Below are 24,003 nucleotides of genomic sequence, written 5' to 3'. Positions count from 1 at the left end.
GAACTCTGGTTCCCTCAGGAGTATGCTCCAGAGGCAGGGGCTCGCGGGCTGGGCATCGTTGAGCCTGGATTTTCCATTTCCTCCACGTCTCTCCATCCCTCCTAGTTATCAGACCATCTGTGTGTCATCCTGCTCCCATCCTCAGAAGGTATCAAGTCATAAACGCCTCTAAGACTTCCTGAGCTTTCTAGGCTTTTAGTGATGATTAAAGCTTATCCCAGCTGTTTGATCTGAAAACTTCTGTGTCACAACATGAAGTCCTGTGGACCAACAAGTCTTGTATTTAAAATACATGGGAATTCCTTAGAAAATACATTCATTATTCCTGACTTTCAGCAGAAACCCATTTCCTCATTAAAAGGAGGAAAATGGAGCTTGTCCACGGTTCATGCCTCCTGCCAGCTAATATGTCTGTTCCCTCATTAGCTGGAATTTTCCTTGGTAAATGGCTTGGAAAGAATCATTAATATGCTCATAATTTCAGATGCCAATTGGCTTTTAATATTTTTAGAAAATTATTCCCTCCTCCCTTAGTTTGCCACAGGGTTGCTGATATAATGTACCAGAAATAGGTTGGTGTTGTGGGAAACTGGCTTACCTGTTCCCTATTTGTTGTGCGTGTCCCCAATTGTTGTAAACGTTGAGGTGCTGATGAGGAACAGCTGCTTTGGAGTTCCTAATAAATATGTGGAAACTAGGTTTGAGGCTCTCAGTTCCAGAAGCTGTGAGCCCCCTGGGCCCATCTTTATCTCCTCTCTTTTGTCTCTCTCACTGTCCTTTATTTTGTAAAGTTCTGCGTTGCCTTTCCTTCCAGCCAACCCATTGTGAGCTGATTGCAGCGAGTTGGCTTTTATACTGGGGATCTTATTTAGGGTAAAAGCTTACAGTTCTGAGACTGTGAAACGTCCAAATCTAGGCACCATCAGAGAGGCTTTCTCACCACAGTCAGCTACTGTAGATCCCGGCTCCTGCCACGTGGCGCTGGCTGTGGTAGATCCATCATCTCTCTCTGGGCCTCTTGGGGCTTCTCTCCTTGAGCTCAGCTGGGGATGAGCCTGGAGTTCTTTCTCTCACAGGGCCAGATCGGAATGGTGGCACCTGCTTTTCCTTGGTCTCTGTGTCTTGATTTATATCAGACTCAGCAAGGGGGCAGAGACTCAACCTGAGTAATGCTCACTGACGTCCAATCAGAAGGGGCTCACACCCAAAGGAATGGCTAGTTCAAAAACATAGCCTTTCTCTTTTGGGGATTCCCAAAAGAACTTCAAACTATCACGCCTTCTATGTACTCTTAAATCAATTTAGCTTTCCAGAAAACATTTAAAAACCTTGCAGTCTCAACATTCTGTTTGGTGCAAAGAATTTTTATTGGCATCCTTATGTATCACCTCACACTCCTCAGCATGTTTGTTATTTTCCAATATGTATAAGCTAAGAAGGCATGGCAAATGCAATATAAGGTCCTATGTATCCCCTCTCACCCCAGATTTCTATGATAAAAGAAAACAGACTACATCAGAGAAGCAGTAACAACAACAATAATAAAAGTAGTAATAATAATGGCATTTAGTGAGTATTTAGTATGTGCCAGGTGCTGAGCTAAGGAGCCCTTTATAGTGTGCTACCTTGTTTAATATTGCCAATAATCCTCTAAGGTAATATCTGTAGCTTACAGCTAATTTTAACCAAAATATTTCATAACAAGATCATATTATTAGCACCGTATTGTATACATATTTTTTAAAATGATTTATATATTTCTCCTACCCCTCCCCCCCATTGTCTGCTCACTCTGTCCATTTGTTGTGTGTTCTTCTGTGTCTACTTGCATCCTCATTAGGAGACTCTGGGAACTGATCCTTGGACCTTCCCAAGTGGGGAAGAGAGGCAATCACTCTCTTGCGCCACCTCAGCTTCCTATTCTGCTGTGTCTTCTTATTTTCTCTCCTCTGTGTCTCTGGTTGTGTCATCTTGCTGCACCATCTTTCTGCGTCTGCTGGTACTCCTGCATGGGGTGGCATTCCCACGTGGGCTGGCACTCTGTGTGGGCCAGCTTGCCTTCACCAGGAGGCCCTGGGCATGGAACCCTGAACCTCCTATATGGTAGATGGGAGCCTAACTGCTTGAGCCACATCCGTTTCCCTACATATTGCTTTTTGTTGTTGTTGTTGTTTTTAAACATTTATTTTCTCTCCCCTTCTCCCCCACCCCTGTAGTCTGCTCTCTTGTGTCCCTTCACTGTGTGTTCTTCTGTGTCTGCTTGCGTTCTCGGCTGCACTGGGGATCTGTGTCTCTTTTTGTTGTGTCATCTTGCTGCATCAGCTCTGTGTGTGTGTGGTGCCACTCCTGGGTGGGCTGTGCTTTTTACATGCAGGGGCCTCTCCTTGTGGGGTGCACTCCTGGTGCATGGGGTTCCTCTACATAGGGGACACCCCTGCATGGCCTGGCACTCCTTGTGTACGGCAGCACTGCTTGTGGGCCAGCTCGCCACACAGGCCAGGAGGCCCTGGGTTTGAACCCTGGACCTTCAATATGGTAAGCAGATGCTCTATCAGTTGAGCCACATCTGCTTCCCTATATTGCTTTTTGGTCCACTTTTTTTTTAATAGGTCACATAGGGTAGATACCTTTCCATGTTAGTCAATATCTCAAGATCTAACAATTGAATAATACTCCATTGGTCTGAATTTTTCCTTTTCCATCATATCATGCTTTAAGATAATAAACAATATACCATTTGAATAGATAGGTATAAATATTGCTGTAGACATGGTTAGATACAGCCATGTTATACTCTATCACATTCCAGAAAAGATTTGAGGTGGCAGGAATTTAAACAAAGAACTAATAAAAATACATAAAGGGGTAGTAACTATTCAATTACTTAATTTTAAATCATGTTTTTTTGCAAATAAATAATTTCATGAAGTTGATTAATACATTTCAAAATAAGCACATTTTTCTTGTAAAACCTACAAAGAATCCATGAAACATATCAACTCATACACACACTATATCATAAATACATTTAAGTTCCTGTACTTAATTTGCAGTATGGGACTTGGTCATCAAAAAAACCATAAATTATGAGATCGACATTGAAATGCTACATCATAGCTCAAAAAGGTGTTTCATGTTGGAGCTGCTATTTTCTGCCCATCCTTATCTCTCCCTCTTCCGTTGGACTTGACCCTCAAGGGGCTAAGCCATCTTGCCTTCCAGAACGTATTATGGTCTCACCTCCTGCCCTTTGGCCATATAGTTCCTCTTTGGGGAATGTTCTCTTCACCTCATCCAATCTTTGCTTCCTGAATTCTTACCCTTCAGGCCTCAGGTGAGAGCTGATCATCCAAACCAGAATCATGGCTGTCATCCGAGTCTCTTCCCTCCACCTTCTCGTTTCCTTCCAAACCACCCCCACAGCCAGGCATCCCTGCTGTGGCTATTTTAATTTTTTTCTACTTAGTAAAACAAACCCACAAGGTTCGTCTTCTTATTTCTCTTTCACAGTTGGCAAAACGGAGGCAAAGAAAAGATTAAGTTATTTATTTAAAGTCACACAGTTAATAAGTCACAAAGCGGGGATTAAAAACAAAATTCTATCTGACTTGGGTAAAGCCATAATGTTCTACCACACTGCCTTTCCAAGGCAGGGGATATGCTCATGAACACTGCATGTTTGTTCCAAAATTATTACTTTGAGACGTTTAACCTCATTTTGCTTAATTGGTTCTTCAATGGTTATACAAAAATCAATGGTTAATATAAATGGGTTCTACACTTTTGAACATTTTCAACTCTTCAATAAATCCTTATGATTTCTACTTAAAACCAAAGCTTTTTAAGTGAGGCAGTGAAACTTGATCATTGTATATACTTCTAAAGCATAGAAAGTGGTAAATAATTGGAAAGTGAATGAAGCAGGTGTTTTCATTTTGTATTAAGGAAAACTAAATTATGTAAAGTATTGCAGGCACATTCTAGGAAATTCATAAAATAATGATCCAAAATAAGTGGAAAATAAAATCACCTATAATTATGCCACTTATAGATAACAACTGTAATATTTTGTTGTCTCCTGTTTATATATAAAGATTGTATGTACAGTATACACATGATATATATATATATACACAGAAAATTATAATCTAATTCTTTTCTAAATCTCCTTTATTTTCACTAATATACAATGAACATCTTTTCATAACATTGTGAAAAATTTAACTTTCCTTTCAAATTTCAGAATTTACCAATTTATGGAGAGAGTGGAGCTTAGGTCTTTTTACCCTTAGGTTTCAAGGTTTATTTAAGTCACAAATGTAATTCATGACCGAAAGGGTCTACAATCCCAAATTTGTAGAAGTAAGACTACAGTGAAGATAAAAACTGGTATAAATATGAAGAATTACAAATAGAGACAGAAAGTAGAGTAGACGTTATGGGTGAATGGGGTGGAAAGGGAGTGTTTGTTTATCAAAATAAAAATGAAGCTGAATGAGAGACTGCTTTTAAATTGTAGGAATGCTCACCAGCCAATTGGATGGCAGCAGCTGCCTCCCTTTGATACCCTGTGCTGGCTTTGGCAAGGACAGAGCCTATTCCTCTAAGAAAGATGTCTCCCAAATAAACAGCCATTATGATTTTAAAACCAGAAAGGAAACACAAGGGCAAGAAGAGTAAGAGAGGAAAATAGGTTTTATTGAAATGTTATGGTAGGGGGAACAGAAAGTTTCTCATGGAATCATCATATCCACTCTTAATCTTTTTCTGCAGTAATAGAAAATCTTTAAGCAACTCCATTTCTACTCACGTTCTTTGCCTTAAATGATCACTGTAAGTAGAGTAGAATATTTGAGTAAAAATTGGCTATATATTTTATCTTAAATGTAGAATCACTGAAAGGACTTAGGAGTTTTCGATTTGTTCTATTCAATTTCAGCCAACAATAAGTATCTGTTAAGCTAGAACTCTAACTTAAGGGCAAAACAAAGCATTTTTGTTTTTTTTTACTTTCCACAGTAGATTGAAATTGTTTGATCCAGAGTTACTCTCCAAAATCCAGTGGAATCGGTCTTGTTTCTGCTACTACTGACTTAAAATATTTCATAAGAAAGACAAAAGAACAGAAGATTCTATGTAGTTGGAGACCGTGGCAGCTACCCAGCTGGCTGACTTCTAATATATCTTGGAAACAATACAGAACCAGAAGGGGAAATAAAACTATGTCCACAGCATAATTGGAAGATATAGAATGGCCAAACTTCAAAGTAAATGTAAGGAGGAAGATAAAACCTCTAAATCCTGTTGCAGAATTTCTCATACTCCTGGCCCCTGCCCTCCCCAGACCTACTTTGAGGCAAGTAAAGATCCACCAAGAAAGACTGCAGTGAAGAGAAAGAAACTAGTGACAGGCCTCAGAAAGAGTAAAATCAATTCCAAGTCTGAAGAATACCTAAAAGGAACGCTGGTAGACACAGGAAGGACAACAGGGCAGGGACTTGAGGAACGCACCTGAGTTGAAAGGGCAGGCTCCGAAATGCATAATTCTGGGAGAGAGGCAAAATGAAGTGAGACATGCCCTGGTGCTAAATTAGGTGTGAAGGAGAAAAGGACCAAAGGGGGAAATTCTTTGTCCTGTAACACAAATGATAACCAAAAAATTGGAGGACACGCAAACCCATCCCCTGTTCCCAAGAATCCGCTAACAAAAGTATCTGAACTTTACAATACTGACAGAAGAGGGTGCCATTGAACTAGGAATCTTGAACAATGCGAAAAGGGACAGAAAAGTTCCAGCTGTGCCACATCCTCACCAAAGCATGGTATGATCATTCTTTCTAAGTTTAGCCATTCTAATAGGTGTGTAAAGGTAATTATTTCATGGAGGTTATAATACGTATTTATTTAACGGCTAATAATGTTGTGAATCTTTTCCTGTGTTCATTTGACATGCATGTATATTCTTTGATGACGTGTCTGTCAAATCTTTGTTCCATTTTAATTGGATTCTTTATTTTATTGAATTCTCTATTGCCATTTTTCTTGGATTCTTATTGAACTTTCATAGTTTCTTATATATTCTGGATATAAATCCTTTGTCAAGTATATGATTTGCAAACACTTTTTCCCTTCTCTGTGGTTTATCTTTTAATTTTCTTAACAGTCTTTGAAAGAAAAAGTACTTCATTTTGATGAAGTCCAATTTACCATTTTTAAAAAATTATCCTTTTGGTGTTGTTTCTAAAAACTTTTCCCTAATCCATGTTGTTAAATTTATAGGCATAAAGTAGTCCATAATATTCTCTTACTGTCTGCCTAATAACTATAGCACCTGTAGTGATGTCATCTCTCTCATTCCTGATATTGGTAATTTGTGTTTGCTGACTTTTATGGTCCTAATCAAATCTGATAAAGCTTTATCAATTTTACTGGTCTTCTCAAAGAATTCTTGCAATATTGGCATGGGAGCTATACCAGAGGTAGGCAAGCCAGGTCATAACTGCATGCTTTCATCTATTCAACAGATATTTACAAGAACCTTCCAGGTGCAGACACTGTTCTTGGCACTGGGAATACATTGAGAAAAACAATCCATGCCTTTATGGAAACTACATTCCTGTGAGACAGATAATAAACAAGATAAATAAGTAAAACATACAGATAGTAGTGATATGTGATAAGATGAAAAAAGAAAAACTGGAGATTTGAAATGTTGAAGATTGGGATTTTAATTTTGAATAGTAGTTAGGGAAGGCCTCAATGAGAAGGTGACTTTCAAGTAAAGAGCTGAAGGAGCTGGAGGATTAGGGGTGATGCACCCTCAGATTTCAGGGGAAGAGCTTCCAGGCAGAGGTCGAGCAAGCAAATGCAAAAGCATGAGCAAGCTCGTCCATGGAGAAGGAGCAGGTGGTCAGTGTGGGGGAGTCAGAGGAGATGATTCAGAGCACCAAAGCAGGATTAGGTTGTCCTGGACCTTGTAGGTCATTCTGGGACAGGAAGCCTTTGTAGGGTTTTGAGATGAGAGGTAACATGGTCTAAGTAATGTTTTAAAAGAATTGCTCCAATTACTTTGGTAAGAATAGACTTTCATGGGGGATAGGGAAGAAGAAGCAGGGTTGTAGAGAGGCAAGGAAAGCAGGATGGAGAGTCCTGCGGTAAATCTAGATGATATGGCTAGACTAGGGTGTTAGCAAGAGGTGCTCAGATTGTGGATACATTTTGAAGTACAGTTCAGGATTCTGAGGTACAGACAGGATTGCCTGAATAAATAATTTGGGGATATGAAATAAAGAAGCCAAGGACAAACCAAGCTTTTTCTCCCTGAGCATCTAGAAGCTTGGAGTATGATGAACTGAGATGGGGGACAAGATGGGAGAATCATGCCTGGATTTGGGTTATTCAGCTTAGTCTCTATCCTCAAATCTCTTGAAACTGAAGGCAAATATTCTATTTATTTAAAATAAGCAGAATCAAATATTGTAATCTATGAAAGGGTCCTTAGAGATTACTCCATAAGCAAGGAAATGGTGCCTTTGTTCAAGTTGAACTGTTATTAAGCATCTGGCTGACCCAATTGTCTAGGTGCCATGGAACATCACATGAGCAGATAGAGATATATTCTGGGCTTCAGCCAAGAGCTGAAGAATATTGACTGAACTAACCTTTTGGCCTAAGCCAATTCTTCCTGGCCACAATCTAAATTTTATCTGGCCACAATCTAAATAGGAGTAAAATCAATCCCAGCTATGGGAATAACTAGGAAACAAAATGTTTGTTAAATTTGTTCATCATAAGAAAAATCCCTCTTAGCAGGACTAGAAATTAATTTCTTTTAAACAGTGATATATTTTAAGGTAATAGCATCTTGGGGAGAAAATGAGTCAAAAGGTTGGGGTTATAAGTAACTCTTTAACATCAGACAACTTTGGGCATTAGTTTCCTTTTGTAGAAAGGAATTATATAATTTTAAAAAATAATGTTTATACATCTCCTTTTCTGGAAAGACTTAAAGCACATGCTCAAAGTGAGAAAGTTGAAAGAGGTGATTTCTGAGGGCCCTTCTGAGATGTGTCATCTGTGGTTCTACCCTAATTCCTTTGGGAGTGAAGTGTGAGTGATGCAGAGATGTATCCCATGAATTCAGACATTTAAGTAACTTTCACTCAGTGACCAATGGCGTTGGTAGGATGGCCTTAGTCTGCCGGCTGCTATGACAAAGACCACACAATGGGGTGGCTTACACACCAGGAATGTATTGCCTTGTGGTTTTGGAGCCTACGAGTCATCACCCAGGCCTGGCGGGGCTTGCTCTCTCCCGGAATCTGTAGCGCTCTGGCAACCCTCTGTCACAAGAGCTCTCTTTCCTGTGTCTGCTCTTCTGGCTTCTTCTCACTGACTAGCTGCATCCAGATTGCCCGTTGCTAATGACTCCCATCAAATGGATCAAACCCACACTGATTCCATTTGAATCTTTGAAGACCTTATTCACAGACGAGTCTACACCACAGGAACTGGGGTTAGGACTAAAACATGTCTCTTGGGGACATGATTCAATCCACATGGATGCAATCTTGGGTAGGCATTCTCAATTTGAAATTTACTAGCATAGCAATACAATGTAAATGATTTGAGTAATCTCTGTAGGGACTGAAGAAGTTCATATTTACTGTAAGAAGGGCTGAGTAAAAATAACTTTCCTGTGGAGAAGTAGAACCTTCCTTTTTTGTTCCTTCAATATCAAAGCACCCAGAAATTAGGCAGAAAAGCAGTCAACCAGATTGGCTTCCTGTTGCATAACCAAAGCAATGGATTCAGTGGTTTCATGGAGTTTTTATTTTCCTTTTCACCGTACTTTAGGGAAGTTCATGTAAATTTATAGCTCAAGTCAGCTTGACAATCCCACAGTCCAAGGCTTTTGGCATAACTCGATATAACTCACTGTGCTTTTCTTTTTCAAACCAATTTAATAAAATGGAGACAAAAGAGGAGGTGAGGCAAAAGACCATGGTGGACCATCTTCTAAAAGTAACATAGAATAGTAGGAAGAGGGTAAGTTCTCTTGGCGCTCTGCGGTGGTTTTCCTATGACCTACTTCTCAGCAGCAGAGGGTGGAGGGCAGCAGATGCCCAGCCAGGCCTCCTGCCAGACGGCCCGGCAGCCGTCGCCGCTTCCCGAGACTCGCTCGTGGTCAGATGTGACCCGCCCTTGGGACCTCGTGTGAACTCAGGGAAGCCGGCGTCGCGGGATGAGCCGCACACTCTGCTCTGTTTGTGTTAAGGAGCCTGCCTTCCGTAGTCGGACAGTGGCCATGCTGCCCTTTCATTACACTCCTGGGTCTGTGCTTAATATTCCACTAGAGAAAAAGAATGTATATTGGCTAAGACCATTTTTGGGAGAGCTGTTTTGTTTTTTGTTTTTTTTAATAGACTGATGAACAAAAAGCCAGATAATTACTTGTTGGCTTGTGGGCAGGAGTAGTAATTCAAAAGGGGAGGACAGAGGTCTTCAAATTTATCAGTGATCTAATTCTTCTAATTCTTAGACTAAAGGGTGGCTAGGTAAATGGTGTTGAGTTTATTAATCTTAAAATTACTGCCCTCTTTAGCATGCCTGTATTTCTCAATAATAAAAATTAGATTTAAAAAATGAAATATGGCATCCGAAAACCTAAGTTTGAAATCTTGCTTTACTGTTTATTTTCAGCCTAACTTAAGGATCTCTGGGCATTTTTTCATGTGTGACTTGGAAGTAATGAAACCAACCTTACCTAGCTGCTGTGAAAATTAAATAAAATAATTACTATAAAGTGATTGGCACACAGCAAACCTTTAGTAACTGTTAGTTCCTATCTTCCCAGTTCTATTTAAATTAATTTAATAAAAATATTTGTTCATAACAGTTCATCCAATAGTTTTATTTATAAAGTTAAGAAAATATGGATAAATATATGGTGAAGTTATAATTTTTGTTGTTGTTGGAGAAGTTGTGAGCTTACAAAACAATCATGCATAATGAGTAGAATTCCCTACCCCTCCATCAACACTTGTGTTGTTGTGGAACATTTGTTACAAATTATGAAAGAACATCATCAAAATATTACTGCTAACTATGATCCATAGCTTACAAGTGGTGTATTTTTTCCATGAACTACCCTATTATTAACATCATATATTAGCAGGGTACATTTATTGTAGTTCACGAGAGAACACTCCTTTTTGTGCTGTTAACCACAGTCCATCTTCCACCACATGGTTCACTGAGTCACACAGTCCCATGCCTTGGTGTACACTCAGCAGCTCCTAGTTTGGTCACAGAGCTGTGCTGTCATCAGCTCAGTCAGTTTTAGAACATTTTCCTTACTCCAATAGCAAAAATCCTATACCCCCGTTATCGAGCCTCTACATTGATATAGTACCTTTTCTGCCATTGATGCAAGAGTATACAATATTGCTATTAGCTACAGCCCATCAGTTACATTAATTGAAATTTTCCATGTATTACCATATTCTTAACACCTTGTAATAGTGACAAGAATTTGTTTTAGGTCATAGAAGAACATTCTTATATTTGTACTATTAACAATAATCCTTATCCTCCACCGAGTTCACTATGCTGGACAGACCCTAGATTATTTTCTAGCTTTCTTTCAATTGACATTTATGTCTCTAGATTGTCCCTTTCAGCCACAATCACATTTATAAGTCAGCAGTGTTAGTTATACTAACTATAATGTTATCATCAACTCTATCCAGTTCCACACATTTACAATCAACCTAATTAAAAATTGTACACACATTAAGCATTGGTATAAGAGAAGACAGTTGCCCCATGTCTTAAGGGCACAAGCCCATTTAAAAGAGGGCAGAGTGGTTTATTGAAAGACCTTAGTCTTGTCAAGCGAGTAGGTAAAAAAATGGCTGATTTTCTTGGTCCTGGGACCATTTTTACATTCAGATATACCATTCTTTTATTCCCACAGATTCTCAATCTCAAAACTGCCATACTGGTTTTTTAGATTCTGTCTTCCAGTAGACGGAATCCTGAATGAATAGACTACCATTTTGTGGGGCAGTGAGGCAAATGCAGCTTCACCCACAGTGTGGTCCCCACGCCGTCCCCTCAGCTGCCCGGGTAGTTCAGGGGCATAATTAACAGGCACACTTAGTGGATCAACACAGAACACCTGTCTTTCCACAATTTAATTCTCTGGTGGCAAAGGTGGTATAATATATATAGTATGGTTTATACACATGTTGTTATTGATGATAAATTCTAACTATATCATAAAAGAATACTCTCGACATGGAATAAGACAGTTTGGAAAACTCTTAAAAGTGTGACAGAACAAGGTGCTCTCCATTTTTCTTTCCATCCCCTTCTCTTTCTATTGTTTATTCATTTGTGGATTCAAAAAACATTTTGTGCCTGGCCCTCTGCTTGGCAATGGAATGTGAACAGCTCAGGTTTTAAGAACACATGGACGCAAGAAAGGTATATACAATCAGGGATGAAAATAGAAGAATGGATCACATTTTAAGAGCAGTGTCAACAAGGCTAAAGCACAAAATATGCTGAAGATTAAAAAATATTACTAAGGCAACGAAAATGCTCTTTTCACCATGTTGATGTTCAGAGCAAGAAGAAAAACAAGGAAGTTTGTTTTGGGCAGATGGTGCAAACTTAATCAGATGACACTAGGGAAAGAGAAGCTATTGCTGCTTAGCTTCTATCATCTTTGCTAAGCAGAACATCTTCAAACTGGGAGGCATCAAACAATTATGAGTAAGAGGGATTTGAAATTCATAATAGATGAGGTGCCAAATTACCTTGAGCTGAATTCCACAAATCACCACTTTTGCAGTAACCATGCAAAGTAATTACCACCTCTGGTTTTATAGCGAAGGAAACTGAGGCTCAGTGAGGAGAGAGTGGTGGCAGAGTCAGGCTGGCCATAAATCCCATCTCTCTCCAAAGCTATGTTCTTCCCAATATTTTGCATGGTTCTCCAGAGTTGTCTCAGGTCTAGTCCCCCAAGGACTCAGCTCTAAGCTCCCCTAAATTTTTTTTTTAATATACTTTTAAACTTTTTTAAAGATACTTAGATTACATAAATGTTACATAAAAAGTATAGGGGATTCCCATATGCCCCACTCCCTACCCTTCCCACTTTTTCCGACATTAACAACATCTTTCATTAGTGTGGTACATTTGTTACAATTGATGAACGCATTTTGGGGCATTGCTACTAAGCGTAGATTATAGTTTACATTGTGGTTTACACTCTCACACAATTTTGTAAATTATGACAAGATATTTAATGACCTGTACCTGTCATTGCAATGTTGTTCCAGACAATTCCCAAGTCCTGAAAATGCCCCTTATTACACCTGTTTTTCCCTCTCCCTCCCCTCAGAACTTCCAGTGGCCACCGCCTCCACATCAGTGATAAAAGTTCTTCCATTGCTAGAATCACAATAAGTTTATAGTAGAATACCAGTAAGTCCACTCTAGTCTATCATTCCTTCCCTAGTCCTGAGGATTTTGGAATGGCGATGCCCACTCTGCCTCTAATTGAGAGGGGGCTTAGATCCCCTGGAGCAGGTGGATGGAACTGTCTTGCTTGTAGTTGCAAATTCTCTCTGTTCCTTGGGATGGTTGTTGTCCATCATCATCTCCTTGTTAGTTGTCCTGTATGAGTCCGATGAGCCTAAGTTCAGGACCTTGAATCAAACTCCCTGGGCTGGAGACCTGAGTTCTGAAGTGTGTGTCTCCTGAATTAGAATCCTGCGCTTTTACAGTGGTACCTAATCATTTAGCTTTCGGCCCCAAGGTGTGCACCCTGTGAACAAAGACACCCAGGCCCCAGCTTCTAACCTTGAATCCTAGACCTCCCCCAAACTGGGCCAGGAACCAGAAATCCCCTTGGGGTAGGCACCCCTTTACGCTGCAGCCTGCTAGGTATCTGCTGACCTGTACAAGTGCGCTCCTCTTGGCCTGGGGGCTGCGGCTCCTCATCCACTCTCCCTGCCTCCCTTGTTCTTGGACATCCCCACGCAAGGCTCCCTGACCCTCGGCTGGCTGGTAGCCCTCGCTGTCCTTTACGGGGCACACCATGCCGCTTTAACGTTCACCAGCCTGTATTCCTTGTTTATGTCCCTCTTTCCTGCTGTGCTGTGTCTTTCATGGCTCTATTCCTCTTGTGCCTAGCACAGTGCCTGAGACACATTGCTGCAGATGTTCAGTAAATATGTGAGCTGATGAATGAATGAATGGGCGGTAGGCATGAGGTTTGAGACTGGTGTCTAAAATCATCCCCCACCAGCAAATAAAGGCATTCCGCGTGGCTGGTTTCTAAATCAATGCGAACAGTGCTCTGCACAGCCCGCTCGCTTCCCTTCCACCTACACTCTCCTGTCCGTGCCAGGTCAGAGGGGCCTCCTGCTGCGCTCGTGGCGGGGCGGAGGGCGCGCCCAGCCCGGCTCTTCAGGGCTGCTGCCGGGCCCAGCTGCTCGCGCCTGCGCTGGCCTGGTCATCTCCAATTCCTGACGTCACGTTGTCCTTGGAGTCAGAGTGCATCGTCCTAAGATGGACAAATCTTGGTGACAGGCTCATTTTGTTAAGCTCCTGGTCTGTCTGAGACTGAAGAGGAGTGTCTTTATAGGAGGGAAAAATAAGCCCAAAAAGGTAGGAACGGGTGACGCATCCGTGGCTCAAAATAAAAAGTTCTACACGTCGTGCTTTCCCCTGCAGGTGCTCTCATCAGCAGTCCCTGCCGGAGTTCATCACGGCCAAGCCAGGGTTGCTGACAGAGGTGGTGCCGGGCGTCGGCATCTTGGCCCCCAGGCCCACTCTCGGCCCTCTGCACCCTCTCTTCCGCCTGGGGGGTGGCGGCCTGTGTGGACGCCACCTTGGTCCCCAGGCTTTGGGCTGGGTTCAGCCTGTGGGGGGTGCCTCCCGATGTCAGAGGGCACTGGTTCCCCCCGCTGTCCCCTCCAGGTCAGGGCCCCTGCCAGGTGGCCGTCGCCACACGGCTCTGTTTAAGTGCTGGTAACTGCTCCGCCCGGGGCCTTGGGGTGCTGCGCTGCGCCCCGTGTTGGGTCTTCTAGCACGCTTTCCTAGACTCCCCTTATTCCCGTCCTCGGCTGACCCGATCTGATGGGCTTTTGTCCTGCCTGGACTCTGTCTCACACAGAGGTTCTTTGTGGAACGGGAAAATACGCCGGTGCGATGCACAGGACCCACGGCAGCTGCTGGAAGCAGGAGCAAAGGGTTCAGGCCTCTTCCTGTGATGAGATGGTTGAAATACATTTTGCTTGAATTTCACATAAGCTTTTTAATATTCTCAAGTGTTCTCTATCAAAATAAACCAAAATAAATGCCTGCGCCCAAAACTCTACCTAAAAAGTCTCAAAAAAGGAAGGCGTGGGGAAGTGGACTTGGCCCAGTGGATAGGGAGTCCGTCTACCACATGGGAGGTCCGCGGTTCAAACCCCGGGCCTCCTTGACCCATGTGGAGCTGGCCCATGCGCAGTGCTGATGCGCGCAAGGAGTGCCGTGCCACGCAGGGGTGTCCCCCGTGTAGGGGAGCCCCACGCGCAAGGAGTGCGCCGGTAAGGAGAGCCGCCCAGCGCGAAGGAAAGTGCAGCCTGCCCAGGAATGGCACTGCACACATGGAGAGCTGACACAGCAAGATGACGCAACAAAAAGAAACACAGATTCCCTTGCTGCTGATAAGGATAGAAGCAGTCACAGAAGAACTCACAGCGAATGGACACAGAGAGCAGACAACTGGGGGCGGGGGAGAGAAATAAATAAGATTAAAAAAAATAATATTAAAAAAAGGAAGGCATGGCACGTGAAATAAATTAAGCTGCAAATTGGAGGCTGAAAAGGAACAACTACATTTCAGACATAGATGTTTTATTAATAGTCAACTTTTATAACCATGCCATTATTTACTCCTGTTTTCATTTTCTTACACAGATAAGATTCTATGTTATACAAATGAGATGCCAATTGATGACAAAAATAAAAATATGTGATGTTCACAGGATATGTTTTCAGCCACACATTTGCTGGCTCCCAACAAAAAAGTGACAAACAGTTCAGGCCTCTGTCATCTCCCCATAGAAACAGGATGGTTGTGTTTGTAATGTGACTGATCAAACAAAGTCGGTATTTGATGAAGTGAGAGGAGTCTAAGGGGAAAAGTGAAGCAACTGGAATCAATTAAGAATCGCTACCTAGAGAACTGTCTGGAAGTTAGAGGGATTTGGTATTGTTTGGTGAGGATGGGTGGTTGCGCTCTAATCACAGCATCACGGATGGTGGCGGGAAGTGGGGAGGTGAGAAACTATTAGCGCTGCCTTAAGGAAAGGAAAATCTCCGCTTCTGGATCCCAGGGGAGACATTAAAAAGTATGCCTTTCAACTTCTCTTATTTCCTTTTGAACTTCACGTTAATGGAAACATAAAATACGATGTAATATGCCAGCGTATGACGTATTCGCTGTGGTTCAACTTCTGTGTTTTGTTACTTCTTGTTTGCTTGGTTTGTAGTAATTTGCTGTCAGGTTAGTAGGAATCAGGCTGGTACTGACCTTGGCGGCGTAGGAGGGAGGGATTCAGGCACTCCACAGTTATCCACGGAGGGCTTGCAGTGTGCTGCTCTGCTAAGCACCGGGAATTCACTGGTAAATAAGGACAGTCCTTGCCCTCGGGACCAGGAAAAACCACTCTGACGCCCCTTTCTCAACCTTGTAGGAGGGGCTGGGTTATGCGGCCAGAGGTTAAGTAGACAGGGTGGAAAGAGTCTCATTATAAAATTGGAATAAAACTACTTTTATCATTTACCCTCTTAAAGTAGTCTGCAAACTTGCTAGTTATGTTGATTGTTAACCTCTAAGTACCGAAATCGAATTCTCCCTCTGGCTGATTGTGCATTTAATAAAATGAATATTCTGGAATACCCTCTATTTCCAATTCCCAGGTTGGTCTAGCTCTCTCAGGCTCCTCCCTAATGCCTGGTACAGTTACGTCCATTTACATTTTTATGCTTTTGGCTTTAATAGAATTGTGTTTTAGCTCAAATATCCTCAGCATTTTTTTTTAAAGCAAAATATAAAAGTGAAGCTGGATACTTAATAAAGAACTTAATTTGTATAGGAGTGGTTTATTTGATAAAAGTCTATCTTATTCGAACAGGAAGTAGAGGAAATTGCTGCACATGCTCTGGAGTCAGCCACACAGTCCATTTTGCTCAGAAGCTAATTTACGTTGCTGGCATTTAATAGAGATGGATTATTCCATCGTTTACTCTCTGAGCAACAAACACTATTTCACCAGTGATGAGATTCAGGAAAACGAGGTATGTAAAAGCTGTTGATTTTCATGAGCAAATCAGGGCAGTGGCTAATTACCCTCTTTTCTAGAACCTGTGTTTCTATATTGTGATAAAACAAATTTTAAAAATACAGATACGCAACTGTATGCTACTAAACTTTCAGCCATGCTAAATGCGGCTAAATGGATGAAGAAAATATCTTTATAAATATTTTCTTAAATAGAAGAGCTAACTTTGCAAAGTGTACCTCGGAGCTGAAATGAAAATATCTTTCCTTAACATGGTGCCGTGCACTGAATTGTTCCTCTTCTCAATAGATAAATTTTCTAGGTTACATTGGCAATTAATGCATGATTCTAGAAAATAGCCTTGAAAATCCATTCTCATAGAAGTAATATAATCTAGCAACACTTAGTGTCTTTCTTGAGAGATTTTGAATATTTGTTATTTAAAAAGTGAACATGTTTTGTTTCTGGATTTGAAAGTCAGAGATTAAGCAACTTCGCCTGTGACAAAATGATATGCCTAAAGCCTTTTGTGCGTCTCTGGACTGCAGTTTGGGGAGACAAGGAGAAAAGCAGAGCATGCCTTTTGTTCTGTCAACAGCCTCCAGCTTTCATTTTATCTTTGCATGGATGCTGACTTCGTTGTGCATGCATTTGTTGTCTTCCCGAAGCAATCTTGAACGTGGATATAAACATCTGTATCTGGTTTTTCTGTTGACAGAATGCTGAAGAGATTACGATGATCTGTGCCTTTTATAAAAAATATAGCTGCAATTTATGTCACTGTATGCGATTAATAATTTGTAGTCCCAGCAACTGAGACCAGAAATGCTCTACAACTAAGAAAACTATTTTCTATGGAAATGTCTTTCCTGTTCTCTAAAAGGATGGGATAATAGGTATGAAAGCCATAAAAGTTTCGAAGGAAATATGACATAGATTTAGGATTAATAACTTGCCAGGGTGGAATTTTCCATTATTCAAATAAATGGGCATATGTATAGTAATTGGAGATTTTTAAATTTTAGAATTAAAGATTTCACCACTCAGATTTATTTTATCTCTATGTAAATCGCATTATTATATGAATATATAAAGCTTTAGGAACCAGATTAAAAATTGAGATTTAAGTAAAGTTACGGATCGTAATTTTTCTTTCTATAAAAAGACAAAAATCACTTGCATTAATTACCAACAGTCCTCATCTTTTTCATAGGTCTTCTAATTTAATAACAACTGAAAAATGACAAAGCCAATGTGCTTTGTTCAAATATGTGCATATATCATGGTTGTGAAAAGCTGAAAACCAAATCTCAGTGCTTTCCACATTCTTAATTTCAGTTGACTCTGGAAGTGACCCGGGAGACAGGCTGGAATAATCATTTCTCCCACTTCTTTGGGTGAAAAAGGAAATAGGAGTCTTGGTCTTTTGGTTCTTCATACTATTTTGTGTAGATTTTGTATCATTTTTCTCAGTTACACATCAGAATTTTTCTTGCAAGTTCTCAGTTTCTAGTACTTTAATGTCTTATAAATCCCTGATCCTAGTTCGTGCTCCGTCAATTTTACAATTCTTTTTCCCAGTGCATTCACAATGTTCAACAGACACTTTCCTGCCCCCCTAATCTTTGGACTTCTGTCTACAATGGAAACTAAGAAAAATAAATAAACAGAGGAAGCAAGAGAGGAAGTGACAGGCTGACGAGGTTACTAGAAGCCAGAAAAGTGACAGAGAGAAGAAGGGAGGGGGGTTAAGAATTTCAGAAGGAAGATGGATGATTTTACATGGAACCATCCAAGAGACTTCTAGTCCCTTCTGCTTCACCTATACTGTTAACTCAGAAATAACTCGCTCTTTTGGAAACCCACCCTTAACACATGAAACATGTTTTGTCAAAACCAACATTAGTCTGAGTTTAATTCGGGTGAGGCGAAATTGCACTCTCTAAGAAAAGACATTAGAAGAAATTTATATTTTAAAAAATTGGACAAGAGTATTTATCAAAGATTGCCAGCTATTTTGAGGAAAAATTCTTCTTATAAAATATAGATACCAAAGCAAACAAAGATAAAAAAGCAACTTAAGAGTAAGTTCTCTGAAGTATTCTGACATGTGCAGAGCCTTTTAAAATTATATTCCCTGAGAGATAGGAAAAGATATTGCCACTTGGAAAGAAGAAAAAGTGTTATCAAAAGAAACATTTGAAGAAGAAAATGGTGCTCTTAGAAATTAAGAACAGAATAACAGAAAAATTTCAATATATGCGTGAGGATAAAATTGATGAAACCACCCAGAATGTAATTCAAAAAAACAAATAATTGGAAAATAGAGAAAAGATAAGAAAAGTGAAGGTCAACCCCAGGAAAATAAATTATCAGAGACATAGGCAAAACTATTTTTCAGAACTGAAGGACACTTTTTCCCCAGATTTAGAAAGAACTTAATGCCCAGAATGGTGGAGGGAGGAAGACTCTCCAATAAACAATCATGTCATCTTAAGACACCCACAAAACAAATATCCAGAGGCGAAATCACATCATATTTCTCAACAGCACATGCGAACACTGGAATCCAAGAGAGAAAGGCCTTCAGAATGATTGGCAACCCAGCATTCTCTGCCCATCCACACTATCAGTTAAATTTGGAGGTAGCTCGGAGTTATTTTCAGACAAGCAACAGCTCAAGAAATTTAGTTCCCATTCATGCTTTCTCAAGTAGCTACTGGAAGATTTGCTGAACAGGGGAATAAACTAAGAAAGGAGGCCTGGGATACAGAAAACAAGGAACCCAACACAGAAGCAAAGTACAGGCAACCCTAGGAATGATGCTAAAAGGAAGATTCCAAGACAACATATGTGTATTAAATCTAGACAGCTGCCAGTCCAGATCGGCAGTTCAGAAGGCTGTAGGAGAGAGTCTGTGAGAGGTTGAAAGTGAAGACAGAAACGAAAGCCAAAACATAATATGTTGAATGTATTGAAAGAAGTTTTACAGAATTGAAGGAGAAGAGAGTTTGTGTTGAACTGGTGATAAATACAAAGAGTATTTAGCAAATAATAAAGAGAATTTTTAAATACTGGGTTTCAGAATATAGGGAGCCTGTACTAGAAAATACACTGTAGTATACTGTTAGTGATGATTAGCCTTTTCATTGTCATAAACAGTGAATGTTTATCTCACAAAAACATGACTAAATTGGAATAATGAAGGACCATGAAGTATGTTTGCGTGTGTCCACGTTGGTTGTATATGGAAGTGCCAAGGTGTGGGGATTGTAAAATGAGCTAAACTCTCAACTTTCATAGTAGGAAGTCCATAGACAATGCAAAACCTAGAAATCAAGAAATAGCAACATAACCAAGTTATACAGATGGAAGGATTTGAATTATAAAATAACCAGGTAAAAGAGTTTTGGAATTTATTGTCTCTGGTATCAGGAAATAGGGGAAACGAGGGGCAAGGAACTGCTGTGTTTTGTAACAAGCCTTGGAAAGAGTGTTTAAATGATGTGCATGCATAACTTTGAATACAAATAAAAATGGAATTGAAAATAAGAGAATAACTGTACAGGACAAAATAATTGTAGAAATCATTTCCTTATTTAATAAAAATCACATAAACATTAAAGACCCATATGAGAAATTATTCACAGAAGTGTTGTATATCTGGCTGTTGGTCCTTCACATCATTTTTTTTTTAATTTGCAAAGATGTCTCTTTAATAAATCATTTGATTGGTGCTGATGAGGCTTTGGATGCTAAAGGAGTCACTGATGGATGGAAATCTATGAAAAATATTTATGAAATTGATAGCATATTCTTCAGGTTCTGGGAGAACCATAATCTATTTCTGTGTTGCTAAAATTGTCCTCACTTTTCTTTTTATTGCTGGACATCACACTGCACAGACAATATTGCTTGGAGATTTGGTGTCAAGATAGTTAAAGGCTAGTGGGGAAAGAGATTTGGGTTTTCTAGGCTGGGCTACATTGGGGTGGAAAATGGCTTTGGGATGTTTGGACCCGTTGAAGTTCTCTTCAGATGGGGAAGTTTGTGACAGTCTTTAGAGAGGCGTGACTCTCAGGACATTTATAAAGAGTGGAAACCATCCTCACCTAACTCATCTTTTCCCTTCTCTTTCGATTCCCCCATAACTTAGTCCATCCCCTGTTCTGCAAAATCTTGCCATTTTTGTGTTTCCAGGAAGTAACAGTGGATAAGGCTTGAACCTCTAATTAAAGGAGAGATGTTCAAGCTCTCGATGCCCTTGGTGTATGAAGTTCTGAACTAACAAAAAAGAAACCCAGCATAGCATTTTGATTGGGGGAGGGATAGCTTCCCTTCCATAACCAAAGGCCAGCCACTGCTTCAACCACAGTCTCCGTCACAGGGCATCCCTTCCTACCTGGTTTCCAGTGATTTTTGGAACAGCTCCTAGCACAGTCCATGCATGTATCAGGCACCCTTGAAGTAACATCCCTGTTAATGGCACCTGTGCTCTAGCATCTAGCCCATCCCTCTGCTGGGGAGAGCTTTCCACCTGGATCCCCCCTTCCCCCCTCTTCCAGAGCGCCCTCTCGCCTGACTCCTGCTCATCTTGCCATGTTCAGCATGTCTCTTTCTCCCAGAAGCTAGGTTATACGCTTTTGCTCCAGGCTTATCATAACACCCAAATTGTTGAGGAAAAGGCATTGTGCCACGTGCCCATTTCTTCCCCTTGACTATAAGATTTGTAAGAGCAGAAAAGTTTCTCTGTTTTTCACGTGGACTTTCCCAGGGCCTGATACAGAGCCTGGCTGTACCATAGGAGGAGCTTGATAAGCCTGTGTTGGCTGGAATGGATTTGCAGTCACCGTCATGCTTTTCACCTGTTCAAGCTCTGTGTTATATCAGTGTTAAAGGGTAACTGAGCACGGGTAAGAGAGTTAGCCCTCCTTAGGTCTATACCATCGGCATTTGGGGACCTGCTATTAATCTCTTGGTGAATGGCCCAGAAAGATGATAGGAATTGCCAGAGTCCCCACTTCCCACTGGTGTGTTAAAACCTGCAAAGTTCTTGGCTTTCTTAAGGGAGAAGTTTTTGGACTCCACGAGCAAACAAATGCATCTTCATTTTGTAATATAGTTGCTCTAGGGACGACGAGAGAAGCGTCTACTAGACCCGAGGGCTGCATTAGACAAATGGCCGGGTGTTTGGCACACTGAAATGCTCCTAATCTGATTTGTTCCCACTCTTTCTCTGTCATTCCAGCCGGGGCGCCGACAGCAGGCTGACCCACCGGCGGCAGACGCTTCTCCGTGAGAAGGGGAGAAGGTTGGCGAGCCGGGGCCCGGCCTACATGTTCAGTGACCGCTCCACCAGCTTGTCGATCGAAGAGGAGCGCTTTTTAGATGCGGCCGAGTATGGCAACGTCCCCGTGGTGCGGAAGATGCTGGAAGAGTGCCTGTCCCTCAACGTCAACTGCGTGGATTACATGGGCCAGAACGCCCTGCAGCTGGCCGTGGCCAACGAGCATCTGGAAATTACGGAACTGCTCCTCAAGAAGGAAAACCTCTCCCGGGTGGGGGACGCGCTGCTTCTGGCCATCAGTAAGGGCTACGTGCGGATCGTGGAGGCCATTCTCAACCACCCAGCGTTTGCTGAAGGCAAGAGGTTAGCAACCAGCCCCAGCCAGTCCGAGCTCCAGCAGGATGACTTTTATGCCTACGATGAGGACGGGACACGGTTCTCCCACGACGTGACTCCCATCATTCTGGCCGCCCACTGCCAGGAGTACGAAATTGTGCACACTCTGCTGCGGAAGGGTGCCCGGATCGAGCGACCCCATGATTATTTCTGCAAGTGCAGCGAATGCAACCAGAAGCAGAAGCTGGACTCTTTCAGCCACTCCAGGTCCAGGATTAACGCCTACAAAGGCCTGGCAAGCCCCGCTTACCTGTCCCTATCGAGTGAAGACCCGGTCATGACGGCGTTGGAACTGAGCAACGAGCTGGCCGTGCTGGCCAACATCGAGAAGGAGTTCAAGGTGGGTTGTCAACAGCAGACGGGCACCTCACCTGTTCCAGCAGGTGTGTCTGCACGCTTCTGCTCTCTGCCCAGCACCGTACTAGTTCCTGTGGGCACTAGGTAGCTTCAGTGTTGTTTATTATAATGATTTGTATTAAAGTTGTAGTTGCTATCACTAGTGACAAGCTACTATCTTCCAGACATTTTACATTTATCATGCCTAATGCTTACCATGACCTTGATGTAAAGGTATAAGACTGTTAATTCCTTTTCAGGTGGAGAAATGGAGGCATAGAAAGGTTAGGTAAGGCCCGAGATCCAACAGCTGGTAGAGGATAAAGCTGGGATCAGAATCCAGGCAGGCTTCACTCTAAAACCAAAGCTCTTTCTGTCCTAAAACACAGCTTCTCGAGACAGCACTCAGCGACAGGCGCTGCTGAGGTCAGAAAGGAGGACAGACACAAGGAAATCACATTTCAACCCGAAAGACAGACACGTGCGTATAAATAAGTACGGCACAGAGCAAAAGGAAGCAGCTTCCAGAGGGAGCAACGAGCGATGTGCTGTAGGAGCTCAGAGAAAGCATCTCGGGTTTCAGGAAGCGACTGTCAGGTGGCACATGCGCTGGGTCTGGCAGAACGGGGAGGGGTTTGGGAGGCAGAGAAAGAAGGAAAGGATTTTAGGTGAAGGGAACAGCAAAAGCAAAGGATTGCAGGCTTGAAAGAAGTTGGCACGTAGAGGGAATCTGGGGCAGTGTCTTAGGAAGGGGGGCGCCGTGAGGCTGGCGCTGGCGCTGGCCCGTCGCACATTTTATGCTCCTTTGGAGAGGCCGGAGGCGCAGGTTCCACGCCCTCCCGCTGGCCCTTCCCGTCGGCCCGTCACGTCCACCGGGCGTTGGTGTGTGTGATGGGCTTCTCTCCTTACTAAACCTTTAACAAGCTGCTTGGACTCGGGTCCCATTCATCCGGACGTGGTTTTGAAACTGATTATTGGGTTTATTTCCCCTGTGTTACGTGGTGGGACAGCTCGGCCCCTCGTTGCACCCTGCCACGGTCAGGGACAGGACACGGTGGCGTCCCTGGGCCTGTCACACGGCCACCTCCCCTGAGTCCTGGCCTGGGGAGGGAGGACACGGCAGATGGCTGTGGCGCCCTGCACCCACGCGTCTCACCGCTGCTCTGCTCCCGGGCGGGTAGCTGCTTTTCCTCCAGGAACCCAGGCGACGCGTTCAGGGCAAGCAGGTGCTCCTTCCCACCCTGTCTCAGCTTTTTCCCTTTTCACTTTACTCCCAAAGGTCAGTGTTTTGGCGAATATTTCCCCATTCGAGTTAAAGCAATTTCTTTGAAATCTGATTAATATTGACTGTTTTGAAATTTATATTTAAACGTCATGGAATTTCATTATCCAGGGTGTCAGCATTCTAGTTCTTTTGTTATATCTTTATTTTTTTCTAAAACTATGTAAAACAAGTTATTCATTAGAAAACAAGATTAGCAAACATATATTGTAAAGTAACAGCAGCTTGACACAGTTCGGGTAGGCTGGTTTAAGATAAATGTGTTATCAAGATGCGTTTGTTATATCTTTATTTGTACACTTTCTCTAAACCACTGAAGAATACGATACCCTTTATTTGCTCATTTGCTTACA

The 24,003-nt window shown here is 41.9% G+C and overlaps 1 protein-coding gene across 1 annotated transcript in view; it reads left to right on the top strand.

Annotated features, from left to right (window-relative positions):
• The window catches only part of TRPC6 (transient receptor potential cation channel subfamily C member 6), a 158,132-nt gene that overhangs the window by 61,630 nt on the left and 72,499 nt on the right, over nt 1-24,003 (top strand). Inside the window, exon 2 of the mRNA XM_012521843.3 lies at nt 21,598-22,372. Coding sequence (XP_012377297.2) covers nt 21,598-22,372 — 775 coding nt within the window. The remainder of the gene's footprint in view (nt 1-21,597; nt 22,373-24,003) is intronic.

Source organism: Dasypus novemcinctus, chromosome 27, assembly GCF_030445035.2.
Source record: "Dasypus novemcinctus isolate mDasNov1 chromosome 27, mDasNov1.1.hap2, whole genome shotgun sequence".
In the NCBI taxonomy this organism is placed as follows: Eukaryota; Metazoa; Chordata; class Mammalia; order Cingulata; family Dasypodidae; genus Dasypus; species Dasypus novemcinctus.
Note: the sequence above shows the minus strand (reverse complement) of the source record. Positions and strands in the feature narration are given on the sequence as shown.